This window comes from Corvus brachyrhynchos, unplaced genomic scaffold, assembly GCF_000691975.1.
Source record: "Corvus brachyrhynchos isolate BGI_N302 unplaced genomic scaffold, ASM69197v1 scaffold99, whole genome shotgun sequence".
Lineage (NCBI taxonomy): Eukaryota > Metazoa > Chordata > Aves > Passeriformes > Corvidae > Corvus > Corvus brachyrhynchos.
This window is the reverse complement of record NW_008239778.1, coordinates 2,600,604-2,613,850: the sequence shown is the minus strand read 5'-3', so window position 1 is coordinate 2,613,850 and position 13,247 is coordinate 2,600,604. Positions and strand designations below refer to the sequence as shown.

The window sequence follows — 13,247 nt, the reverse complement described above, 5'->3', positions numbered from 1 at the left end:
AGGAATATGACTCTGTGGAGAGATAAAACAAAAAATGAGTCCAAGTCATTTTCAGAGGAACAAACACCTGACAGGAGAAATCCCAAGTAACATTATACCTGAGCTTGTTCCTTAAAAATGAGACAAGCGGAAAACACACAAACACAATTCAAAGATTTCTCTTTAAAGCAGGACTAAACCATTTAAAAGTCCTCTAAATTTATCCCACTGTTCTTCACCATTACCAACAACAATAGCTTGCTGTAGATCAGATTTTATGGCCAACTCTGATTATTCTCCCCTTCCAATTTCCCCTCTCCTGACTGGAAGCACACTTCCTAACAGGAGGCTTGTCCTTTCCTGCTTTCTCTGCACACAAAATACCTGCTCTGCAGACTTCTTCTACTCAAAGTTTGACACAACTGTGCTAAGAAGAGTATTTATATTCCTCACAGCTCCAACAGCAAAACAGATCCTTTCTTGAACAGAAAATGACTAAAAAAAAGCCAAGTCAAATTTTGCCAGTGGCCAAAGTTTGGGCACAACTCATCCCCACCTAGTTGTTGTCCAGGCTCAGCCCAGTCACTACTCAGCAGTGAACGTGCAGGGAAGTACATGCTGCTGTGGTAGATTGCTTTGAGCTTCTGTGAAAACAAAAAAACCCAGACCTACTTGGTATTACAACCCAACAGGAAAATAGATTTTTATAAATCACCAGCAAGTTTTCTGAAAGATTGATCACTAAGCAGGCACATTAATCATTAGGTCAAGGTTTCTACCTTTTTTGAGTTGGGAAGGGAGATTAAGAATACAGCTATAAAGTTTTCTTAGAAATCGTTGCTTTATGATAAAGAACACACAAATTCTCTACAGAAATTATCAATTTGCAGCCTGAAATATATTTACATGGAAAAGCAAAACAGCTGCTTCCAGACAAGGACATGGGTTCTACCAGACATGCTCTTTCTGACAAAAGAGAATGTAAAGATGGAGTATAAGCATTGCTGGCTGCAAATGCTATTTTGCATGAGGAATTGATCACAAGTCTTCAAATAACACATCCCAAGTGATCAAGAAAATGCCTCTTTTCACACTGACTGCTGACACATGAATATTCATTATTTTGCTGGCCAAGCACACCTTTTTATGGGCTTGGGATGTTTGTTTGTTTTTAGGTAAAATTGAATGTCTTTTTGCTAATTTTGATCTAATTCCTAGTCTCCTTGAGGAAAAGCCTCACTGGTTTAATAATAACAAAGAAGATTAAAACCTCATGCAAAGCAGTTTAAACAATTATTTCAAGCTGCACTCTGAAAACCAGATTTCCCCCTCCCCCTCCTATTACATAAGGTACATGTTCCTCTGCTTTACAGGCCTACAAAGTTTTCCAATCTCCTATTAACCAGAGATTAATAAACTGATCACCTTTTCGTTTAGGATCACCAGGGATATTTAATTCCCTTTTAAAGGACTGTAGTTGAAAATGCTATTTATCTGCTATGCTAAACTGCTCTACTAAAGGCACTGAGTTTAGGTGAGCTGTGCTGCCATGTCAGCAACTTGCAATTTCAACGTACATGATTAGTAAATTCAGATTAAAAATCTGAATCAGTTGAGAGAGATTGTTTTCTGGAAGTGCTTATTGGCATTTAGTTGGGAGTGCAATGCCAGGACTTTTACACTATGAACTCTTCATCTTCTGGGTTGTTTCTACAAGACTCACCACACTGATCCAGTTTTGAACCTCCATTCAGATTCAACCAAAGTCTTTTTTTCCTTAATAAGACTAAAACATTTTCTTAAAACCAGTGTATGTCTTACAAATTCAGTGGGATTAGAACAGGCTTTGCCCTGACTCTTACCTTTGAAATTAGGGCTACATGAAGGGCAGTCCCACTTAACACTGACAGCATTAATGCAGCAACAACCAGCAACAGTCATGAATCTCTTTCTAAGTCTCAGAAAAAGAATTCCATTTTGCAACACTAATACTGATAGCTTGCTACAACATATTAAAAATAGCTAAAATGTGCCTCATGTGGAATGTTTGTGATATTCCATACTGCATTCCTTCTGCTGACAGCAAGCAGGAACAAGGACATGCGGTGATGTGGCAGATTATCAGATCTGTTAGGCTACTCCTTCATTGAATGTAGGTTCAATCACTACTTTAAAATTGTCTTAGAACACCTTGAAGACCAAGGTAAGCCTGCTGAGATGAGAAATTAATGAAAATGCAAGTTATTATAATAAAAAAACCAAAGATTATAAAGCACTGATCTATTATGACGGGCTCAATTTCCTTTCCTTGTCTGAAAGGAAACACATCAAATCTTCAACTTCAACCTTCTTGAAAAAAATGAAAATCAAAACTCAATACAAGGCACCTCAATCTACTTCTATTAACTTTTCTTAGTTCATAGAACTTAGATCTTTGAAAACCTACAACAGTATCTGTCCATACTCCAGAGCAATTATTTTTCATCATCTAGAGCCTGTCGTTTTGTGACAGCAAGGTTCTGTACTTCCTAGGGAGGCAGCAGTACTGAGGCTTACTCTAGAGAAAGAGGAAAGACATCTTAGGTATTCTGAGGTTTTTAATGGGTACTTTAAGTTTTTAAGACCTGGCAAAAGAAATAAAGGTACAGAAGTGTAAAGGAAACTTTATAAAACTGCAGTCAATCCAGGAAAATCTAAAGGTGGTTTTACTTGAGCTCATTTGACACTATGGCAAGTGACTTTACAAGGCTACTTGCTTTTACGAGCTGAAGGCAAAACATTACCATCTTCTCAGGTGCAATTCTCTCACTGAATCCACATAATTAGGAACAAAACCTTTAAGGCTTCAAATGGATTAGGTCATGATGACTTCCATGAACAAAGGCTAGCAGTTGGCAGGAGCAGGCTGTGTGAATTGCTGAAGAATTACAGCAGGCATAGGAATGAACCCATGTGTGACCCCACAGGCCTATCTTCGAACAGAAACTGAGGAACTCCATTCCAATGTACCTTTTTCATTTCATTTTCTAGGTTTTCTTCCTCCTGGCCTTCGGAGAGTCGCCTCCTTAACTCTGCAATTTCCCGCTCCATGTTTTCTCGGTACTGGTTCCACTGAGCTCGCTCTTGCTCCATCCTGTGGTGATACTGGAGCTCATAGTCACGAACAGTCTCTAGAAAACAGCATTTTCAAAACTTATTTTCAATGTAAGTTAAAGAACAGAGCTTTAGGAACTCCATCTCCAACCACTCAGTGATTTACTATAATTAATCAAAAGTAGGACAACGGTGAGCTCTCCCTTCCCTTGGACTCCTTCCCCAAAACCCAAATGTAAGTAAAAAATCGAAAGGAACTGAATTTCAATTAGTACCATCACCAGAACACAAAGAAACAAGCCCCCAAAACTGTGCAACTCCTAATTTCAAGGTAACATACATGACTAACATCCTGTTTAGCAGCACATTTTGTACCTCCAAGCACATCATCCAAACAAATGACCATTAAAAAGGTACTCCAAAATGCAAAGAAATTCAAACTTCTTGCATAGCTTGCATTGCCCCAGGATTAACACTACCCCTCTGAGGTCAGGAGCTGTCTGTGTTTACACAGGGACAGCAGCTGGCACAGCTGAGCCTTAATCTAGGTTCATGTATCTGTGTAGATCACAAGTAAGCAGACATTCATGTACTCAATATACAGGAAGGTTTGTCTGTACTGGGTGAAAAGCATAATGAGGTGATGGAAAAACTGCCCAGTTTCAGACTCAGGATAGAGTGATCCTGTTTGTGGACCTTTAAGAAAACAGACATTTGTGGCAATAGTCTGTTCCCAGGTCATATCCTTTTGTTCATTCACTTTGTCTCAGAAATGTCAACAGCTGTGCAACATGCAAATATAACAAGGAATAGATCAGAACTATCCAGAAAAAAAACACCCAGGACTGAGAGAGCAGCATGTGCAGTCACTACCCTGGGGGAAGGCCCATGTGAGTACTGGAGAGACACCTGACTGTGAGAGCAGAACTGTGCTCACACAGAAGGAAAAAAGAGAATCATGCTGGCAGCTTAAATCTGTTTTCAGACTTGTCAAATTACAGGCATCATACTTCTCTTCATGGAAGGATGAGGTATCACACGCATAGTCCCTCAAAAATGCTTTGCATATACATGAGGTTCCCATGGCCATGAATTCTAAATTCTGTCCTCAAGTTGACAATAAAAACCCACTAAGCTCCTTTTCACAGCCTTGGGAACTATCCTTCATCCAGCTCTTCAGCAGCTTTCCCAAGCCATAACAATTATCCATATTCTGTGGAAGAGCAGACACAAATCCCTAAAGACACCAGGGTGGCTGATCTCAGCAGCTTGCCTGGCTGTTACCTTTCATGATGGCCTGGAGTGAAGCCACTTCTTCTTGCCACTGCCTCTTGACCTCATCGATGGCCTCCTGCTTGGTGGTCTCTGACACGGTGGCTATGGCCTTGATGTTCTCCATTTCAGCGTGGGCTTCCATCAGTTGGGTCCGCAGCTGGCCCAGGTCATCCTGGGCTGCCTGCAGCACTGCATTCTGTCTTTTCAGGTCCTCTGAAAGGAGGATTACATACATTTAGCTTGATTATAAGTTCAATCTGAAGTGTAGCCCTAGTTGCTATGGCAAAGAACAGAAGGGAGTGAAGGAAGCACTGGTATTAAAACATCTACCTGTGAGGACTGAACAAATGTTGGCAGGTATCTTCAGGGAATGCTATTTCTTGACTTTGCTTGCCCTTGCCTTTTATTAAAGAAGTATCTTCTGTCACGGATGCAGACACAAAGCACACACTAGATGTAATTAGGATCAATATACCTGATGAAAGCGGACTGTGCTTTTCATCAGCTCTTATTATTTAACTCATTCTGGTAATGAATCTGGAAAAGGAAAGAACAGACTGGAAAACAGTTTTTCTCCCATTTCTGGCACTGACTTGGTTCTCAGTTTGGATGGAACACTTCATATTTCTCGAACAGAAACACTCCGTGACCACTTTGGAGAGCCCACATAAGAAAACTATGCAGCCTAATTTGCCCTTTACTGAAGACTTTGGTAAAACTGAGCTTCTACTAAGAAAAGGGATACATTCAATGGAACTCCCACTACTTCTCTAATTGTTGCAACTATAAACAGAAATTAAACTAATTTTGTATTATCCTCCTGAGTTCTCAGCTAATCCAAAACAAACAGATCTGGAAGACATGTATAATTAATTCCGAAAGCACTAACACAGAATATGTGTTTTATGCCCACATAGCCTGTTTCAATGGCAATCACTTTTAGCAGAGACATCTGGCCAGTACACAACCCAAAGCAAGCTATCTCCATGTATTTCCCTCAGGGTCAAAAAGCTGAATCAATCCTGGTGCTCTCGCCCCCAACAGAGAATATGGAACCCAGAAATAATCAAGTACTTAAAAGGACATTAATCCTTGTATTAAAAATGAAGACTCTGCAGCCATTAATATTCTTAGTTTTCAAATGACAGTATTAAAGATGGGTTCCAACAGCCCCAATGCACATTTAGGAAAGGGTCTTGGAGACAAGGAGGGAAAAGTGTTTTGGGGGGGTAAAAAAAAGAAAAGTAATTGCTTGTCTATTCTCCTCTGGTGCCCTTTCACTTCAGTACACATAAAAGTTGGGGTGTTTTTCCTTCCCCTATCACAATTTATTTTCTATTTTTTGACCATACCAAAATGGGAGAATTATTGCTGATCTCATCAGTAGTGTCTTGTATATAAAATTTCCTTTCATCCAGCCTTAGAAACACAAGTAAATAGGTTTGCTGTATGATCTGATCTTCATTATGCCTGTTGTATTTCTGCTCTCATAAGCTTATACAGCAGCTGCAGTCTTAATGCATTATGGTTTGGCTCTGCTTTCATATGTTAAAGACAGGAAAATCATCAGAATTAGAAATAAATCAATCTGGCTCTCAGAACAGCTATCTCTACTCTCCAATCCTTCATCAGATATTTGAGCTCATATGGTTCAAATTTTCCTATAAATTGTGTTATTGAAATAGATGCCCTTGGCTGGTATTAAAACTTTTATAACATTTGCCTGCTTACAGCCTACTTCTGATGGAAATTTAAGACAAATAAATGCTACATAAAAAAAAGGCCACAGAGTACAAAGAGCACAGCATCCAGGCTATGTCTTTCCATTTAGCAGATCAGCTCCTGCTCAGAGAGTGCACCCTGAATTCAGGAAATTAGTATTAAAACTCACTGCTGGTGTTTCTGCATGGACATCAGTTTGCTCTGGCTCCTGTCCATGAGGCAAATCTTTGAATTTAATTCTAAAAGTTCATTCTAGGAAGCTCAGTAGCCACCTATTGAATCTCTTACATTCTTGTTATGACTGTTTAAAAGACTGTGCTTCGTACAGGGATTATTTGAAGATGAAGTTCAATAAACCTTAGAATAATTCAGAGAATTGAGGACTTACCTTCCTTAGCCAGGTATAACTCCTTAAATTTTGCTCTCTTTTGATTAAATTCTTGCTCAAGTTGCTGCTTTGTGCGCAGAAATTCTGCATTGACCTTTTCCAATTCTGCAACCCGTTGTAGAAGAGCATCTAAAAATAAAGCAGAAGATAAGGTACATCACTAACAGTTATCCAGACATCCCATTCTCCGAGGCTGAGGTTTGGGGCTTACTCTTTTTAAAATATCTTTACTTGTTAGCTCTGCTTTTGCCTCATGATCATCAGGAAAACTAGCCAGTCCTTTAAGGAACAAAGGAAGGTAAGTTTACTTCAACTGTAGCACCAAATTCTAATTAAGCATCTCTGGGGAATTAGAGGGAACGTGGCAGGGAATTCTGCAGAAAACAGTCTTCCAAAGAAAACCACAATTTGGTATATACAACAAAGGAAGAAATAGAAATAATTCTGGTAATGTTTTTTTTCCCCTGGGAATTTACTCACGAGGCACAGGGAGTGTGTGAGGGCTGAGCAACAAAGCACCAAGTGCTCAAAGGCTGAGGTCAAAAAGAAGTGACAGCAGCTCAGCCAACAGCTATGAAAGGGCAAAGCACAGGAAACCCTGTAAGCCAAAAATTAGGTGCCATTATCAATCCAGTCTTCAGTTCTGCATGTTAACCAAAAGAGGAACCAGATTATATCTAGAGAAGTTTGCTAGAGGATGACCACAATCTAGAGAAGTAACTGATTGTAAGATCAAACTCTCCTCATTTCCAGCAGGTAAAAATCCCCAAGGGCACACATACATCACACTGTTTTCCAGAATTTACCATATCAGCCCTTCATCTGGTGCTACAACGAAAGAAGGAAGAGTAGGAAGACTACAAAGACTGTTACAACATGCTTATTATTGAAAAACCCCATATGATACCACTGTATGATGCTATAAAGACCCCATACAACCACCAACCTATCTGCATGTACAGTATCAACTTCTTTGCATCTCAAAGATCTGCTGTAGGTGGCAGTTTTATCTTGCACACCTCAGAATTCAAATATGAAACAGAAATAAAGGACAGATGAGCCAGAACAAAACCCATCTCCCTGCTGCAATGCACTGGGGAAAAAAATGATCCTCTAACTGAATCTCTATGTGTTCTGCAAAAGCATTTTGTGGACATGTTCCAACTCTGCCTTGCAAAGCTGAATCACTTCAGTTATAGCCTCTATATAGCACAGACTAGATACACAAAATATTGATCCATCAGAGGTGTTTGTGTATCCCATCCAACACCTCCCACCACGATCAAGTAGTGAAAACACAATACAAAGACTATGAGACTTCAGCATCAAACATTTAGACTCACAAACAGCTGGAATCAGCTCTACAGCTTGCAGTGGTAAAACGCTGGATGGGCAATGCCACTGAGATGGGAGAGTTATTTTTGGTACCAGATGACGGAGAGTAAGAGCAGACACAAACAAAAGGACCTTTTAAGAGCACAGGTATGTTTTGCTGGTTATAAGAGCTTATGATGTTACAAAATACAGCACTTAATCTGTTCAGTTCTGTACTGAATAAAAGATATATGCATATATAGGACTGATGAAATTTTAATGTTGCTTTTTTACAAAAATCCTAAATTTGGCTTTTTTATCACCTTAAATACAAACACATAGGTTTTTCTGGCCAGCAACCCCCATGTGGGTAGTTCAAAGCCAACTGCCCAGGAGTGTTCTCCAGAAAATGAAAGGAACCTGCAGCAAAGACACACTGAGAACAAAGCTTCAAGTGAGTTCAGAGAGTGCCTGGATCAAAACCGGGGACAAAACAGCACACGTGGAACCAGGTCTGTGTAGGAAAAATGCTTCCCAAGGTGAAAGGGTTGCCTTTGATCTCTTGCTGAAGTCTTGCAAAGGGAAAGGCTTTGCCTGTGCTTCCACTCCCCCCAGTCCTGTGCAGGGCGATGCAGAGCCACCGTGGCACCTCCTGCTCCACACCCCATGAACAGCCATGCTGGCCCTAAGGAGCTGGCTTCGAGCTCAGCTCCAGCTCCTCAAGGAAGCTCCTGGAGGCACTAGAGCCTAAGGGAGGTGTGTGCCAGGGGCAGGTGGCTGCACTGTCCAGATCCAGCCAGGCAGCTCTGCATCCACAGCTGCTGTCCTGGAGCCACATGCACACATTCCAGCTGAACAAGGAGGAATCAGGACATCACTCACCTTGCACACACTCTTTTGAAGACCACACGAATAAACTGTTTCATTCTACAGTTAGTAATCCTGAAAGTTAAATCAACTGTAGATATCAGTCAACTCTCCTGCCCCCAAAGATCACTCGAGCACTCCTTGTTTACTCGATTCCCTTTCCATCTTCCTTCAGCAGAGAGACAGCAGCAGCTGTGCTGCTGCTCCCATCAGAAAGTGCAAAGCAACCAAGCTGTATTTCTTCTGAAGGTGTGAGCTGCTTCTGCTGAGGATGGAAGGGCAAGAGGGCACCACAAGAGCATAATGTTCAAGTGCTTTAAGCTGAGGAAACAACAGATTCATCCTTTTTAAATCCTCCTGCCCAAACACAAGGAGGGGGGGGCAGAGCCACCAAGAAGGAAATTAAATTTAAATATTTACATTTTTACCGTATCCCCCCCCTCTCTGCAGCCTGTCAGTTATGTCTAAAAAGTAATAAATAAATAAATAATCAACCCCTGCCACAGCTGAGCTCTGGCACCTGTCAGGGCCAGCTGCAGACACTGAAAAAAACAAGCAGTCTAAGATCTCAACTGCAGGTCATCCATCACTGCAACTGTGCATTAACACTACTCTTTCGATTCTATACTAAGTTTAAAGTGGTTTTACCACCTGCGCTACATATACAGCTCAGGACACACATCAGCACATCCCCAGTGCAGTGAGACAAGACACAGACGTGAGGACAATAGGCTGTGCAGGTCAACATCAACCCCCTCAAATGCACCTGCATAAGAAATAAAAGCAAAAGAAAGTTTATTTTCTGAGACACCCTAACAACTACCACCTTTCTGCTAAGTGATTAAGTTTACAAAGAAATTATTTTCTTCTTCAGAGGTATAATTTGTACAAAAGCCATACAGACACTTCCCAAAATGCAAGTGTGATCCCAAGCCCAGACTGCCAGGCACAGGTACCCTCGGGCTACATGGCACAGATTAAAATCCACCTGGAACTGCACTGGAGTCAATGGCAGGAAATGGACTCATTCATAGATTTCCAATTAGGCCTTTGTCATTTATCACTTAATTTTCACTCTGAATTTAGGTCCAACTCACCCGAGGCCTGTAAGAAAGCTGAAAAAAGAAAACTTATTTGCTATCATAGGCTATCAACTTAAAACCAGCCCCAAAAGCAAGAGGTCCATTTTGCAGTGTCAGTATTCCCTGAGTTGCCAGGCGCTGCTCCCATGCTCCCAGTCCCAGCTATCAATGTTTAACGACGGATGAGGGATAGAGTAAACAAAGCCGAGAGACGGGCCCTGCTGGCGGAGCTGTGCCCGGCTGAAACGGGATCCGCTGTCACACACGGCACGGAACACTCTGTATTTCCTCAGAGCGGTAGTGCAAAGACCTAATTCCCTATTTAGGGCCCTAAGTCATCAAGAAACAAACAAAAACCCTGAAGACCCAATTTCTTAACTCCTGAAATAGCACTGAGAAAACTTTAAATTGAAATTGATATGCCAAACTAAAACAAGAAATTCTTTTGGCCAACAATTTAAGCCAGCATTTTTTTCACAGATTATTACGCCAAATAGGCTACAAATGACAGAGCTGGAGATGCCAATTAAATCACTAGCTTTATTTTTAACTAACAACACAGATTTTTGCAGACACTCCAGGTCAGACACAGGGATCCCCATCTCCTGTGGAGCACCGACATTTACAGCAAAGCACAGTGCATCTCATCATGTGCCTTAACCAGGCAGAAGAACTCAAAAGAAGGACAGCAAAATCCGTTTCAGAGTGGATTCATTGATTTACAGGAGAACCATGAAACTGCTGCAATACACGAAGAGAAACTCTTAACAAAAAAGATACAGCTTTCTCTTAACCCACTGCACAGCAAAATTCCAATTCTAGGAAAACACAGGAACAGACACACATTTCTTATTGACTAGTTATTTATATGCTGTTCCACAGATAAGCTCCGAAAAGGATTAAATTTTATGTATGATAGTTTCCAGTTACACAAACATGTAGTGATCATTCCAGAACTAAGACAGACAAAGCTGATTATCAATAAGACTATTTTTGACTACCAGGTCTATTTATAAAATTAATGCCACAGAGCTTTCTGCTTGATATTTAAAGTGTCAAACATGACATCAAGAGTTCAGTCCAACATAACTGAAATATGAAAACAGAGCAGAAAAAAACCTACATGTACAATCAATTTTTTGGAGACAAAAAAAAAATTGTTTCTGTCATTTTCTACCCTTCTTTTCCTGTCATGATTGCTTGAGACAGAAATATGGAAAAATACTTATTTCTGTGAGTATGAGTTTCTACTATGACTTTCTACTATTTTCTATGAGCGCTAATTTTCATCTATCGTGACATCATATTGGAGCCACAATTATGCTACTATATAAACTTGTACTCTAAGTCTGCCACCAGACCGTGCATAGAGACTGCAAAACGCTTTTCTTTATTTTACTCAAACAGGATTTGATGAAAAAAGGACAACCAGCCCCCCTTACCCCCTTACCCCCTTACAATACGCTCCAATCCAGCTGTTTGCATGAGGCACTCAGAAGCAAAGGAACAGATTATGGCTCTTTGAATAAGTATTTTAAACAGAAGCAATTCCTGACTGATGAAATGGGGGTTGCTTTATTTTCAAGGAACAGCATTTGCCTTTACACACAGATATTCAACAGCAGCAGATCAAACTGAAGGAAAAGAAAAAACCCAAAAAAACCAAAACAGGAAGAAAATAATAACTTGCTTTTCTCAGACGTGCATTTACAAGCATCAAGCATTTTATTTACTGGGCCAAATGGCTCAAGCTCACTGGTCACACACTTTCCTTGTTTTACTTTGAGGACAGAGAATGACCCCTGACTTCTCACTTGCCACCTTCATTTTCAGAGCGGCACCAAACGCCTCCGACTGTCTCACCTCCTCTTTCAGAGCATTTCACTGCGTGCAGCGAGGAGAACTCAACCCCAGAAAGGGGAAAACCAGGGGGGGTTCTGCCCAACAGCTGTGCCCTGGCACAGGACCTGTTCCCCAGTGCCACCAGCACTGAGCTGTTCTGCAGAAGGAGCTCCGGCAGTTCCCCATTTCGGGCAGCGCAGCTTTCAGACACTGCTGCATTCATCCAGCCATTTCTGGCTGATTGTGCAGCTGAAGGTTATTTGACATCCACAATTTGTTCTCTATTGACTAAACATTCACAGGCAAACAATCCAGTACCAATTTAAGGCCAAATCCATAAAAACTCGGTGTTGCTGACAAATGCAGATATCACCATGCAGAACGGAGCCTTGCTGCATCATATCTGTTACAGAAGCTTTATAATTATTGCAGTAAATCAGTAAGTGCAGGATCAAAAATATTCTGCCAAGCATTGCACATTACCAACATCTAACCACACTATAAATACTCTGTTAACAACAAGTGGAAGTTTGCAATATATTATTACAGTTTGAAAGTAATGTTATTTTTAATTGAAGCAGAATGACAAACATCTTTCCACTATAACCTGTAATCTCAGTAGTGCCTATTTCTACTCTTTATTTTCCTTTTTCATGCTAAATACTGTATGACATCCTACATTAAGGATCTTAGAAAATGAAAAGCCATCACTAAATTAAAATAATTAAAATCTGAAGAAATTTAGATGTTTGAAAAATGGGAAGACTCTCTTCTATAATACAATCAAGGATCACAGAATGTTTGGGCTGGAAGAGACCTTAAAGATCACCTCATTACAACCCCCTGGCTTGTGCAGGGACACCTTCCATTTGATGAGGTTGCTCCAAGCCCTGTCCAATCTGGCCTTGGACACTTCCAGGGATGAGGCAGCCACAAGATGAGAAAAAGAAAAAAGGGAAGAGAAAACAAGGGTCCTTTAAATGGCTTAATGAAACCTGCAGAGATAAATAGCCATATGCAGTAACAACTAAGTAATTTCCTCCAAAGTATGTTTACACAGCAAACATCTTCATGCACAATTACAAGGAAAAAAAAGGCCAACACACAGTTTCTCCTTCCCCCTTTTTTTTTCCACTTCCCACTTTTTCTCCCTTTTTACAGCACTCCCAATGTGTTAACTACTTCCTTGCTTTGTTATTATCTCCTTCACCTTCTTTCCTGGACACAAAAGCAGGCAGTTGCTTTCTGGGGTCCAAATATCCACCTCATGACACTCCATTTCACTCAGTAAAGGAGAATCACACCTGACTGCCACTTTTGGTAAGCCCACTTCATGTGACAAGTAATGCTCTTCTGTACACTTAGTCATTCTGACCCCAGGCTAACTTAAGCCTAGTTTTAAATTTATGCTTAGTTAACCATTATTTACATTGGACTGCAATGGAACAGTGCTCACTCACATCAAGTATCACAGGAATGCACTTAAACATGGATGTCCATGTTGACAAAAGTGAGCTTGAATTTTTTTCCAAGAATCTCCTTTCATTTGCCAGAAACATCACTTCATCCCAAGGACAGTCCCTTACCGTCATCATTATAGCCTGGCTTTTCATCCATCCCTTCCCACCATAGTAGCTGGTTCTCTCCTTTTAATGAGGCTGCCATCAGAACTCTCAGTTCTGTGT

General features: G+C 40.7%; 1 protein-coding gene across 1 annotated transcript in view; it reads right to left on the bottom strand.

The window, feature by feature from the left end:
* RABEP1 (rabaptin, RAB GTPase binding effector protein 1) overlaps positions 1–6,586 on the bottom strand; it is a 29,493-nt gene extending 22,907 nt beyond the window's left edge. The window contains exons 1-3 of the mRNA XM_008640379.2: positions 6,458–6,586; positions 4,357–4,560; positions 2,989–3,149 (exon numbers count right to left, since the gene is read on the bottom strand). Coding sequence (XP_008638601.1) covers positions 2,989–3,149; positions 4,357–4,489 — 294 coding nt within the window. The 5' untranslated portion in view covers positions 4,490–4,560; positions 6,458–6,586. The remainder of the gene's footprint in view (positions 1–2,988; positions 3,150–4,356; positions 4,561–6,457) is intronic.
* Between the last annotated feature and the right edge of the window lie 6,661 nt (positions 6,587–13,247).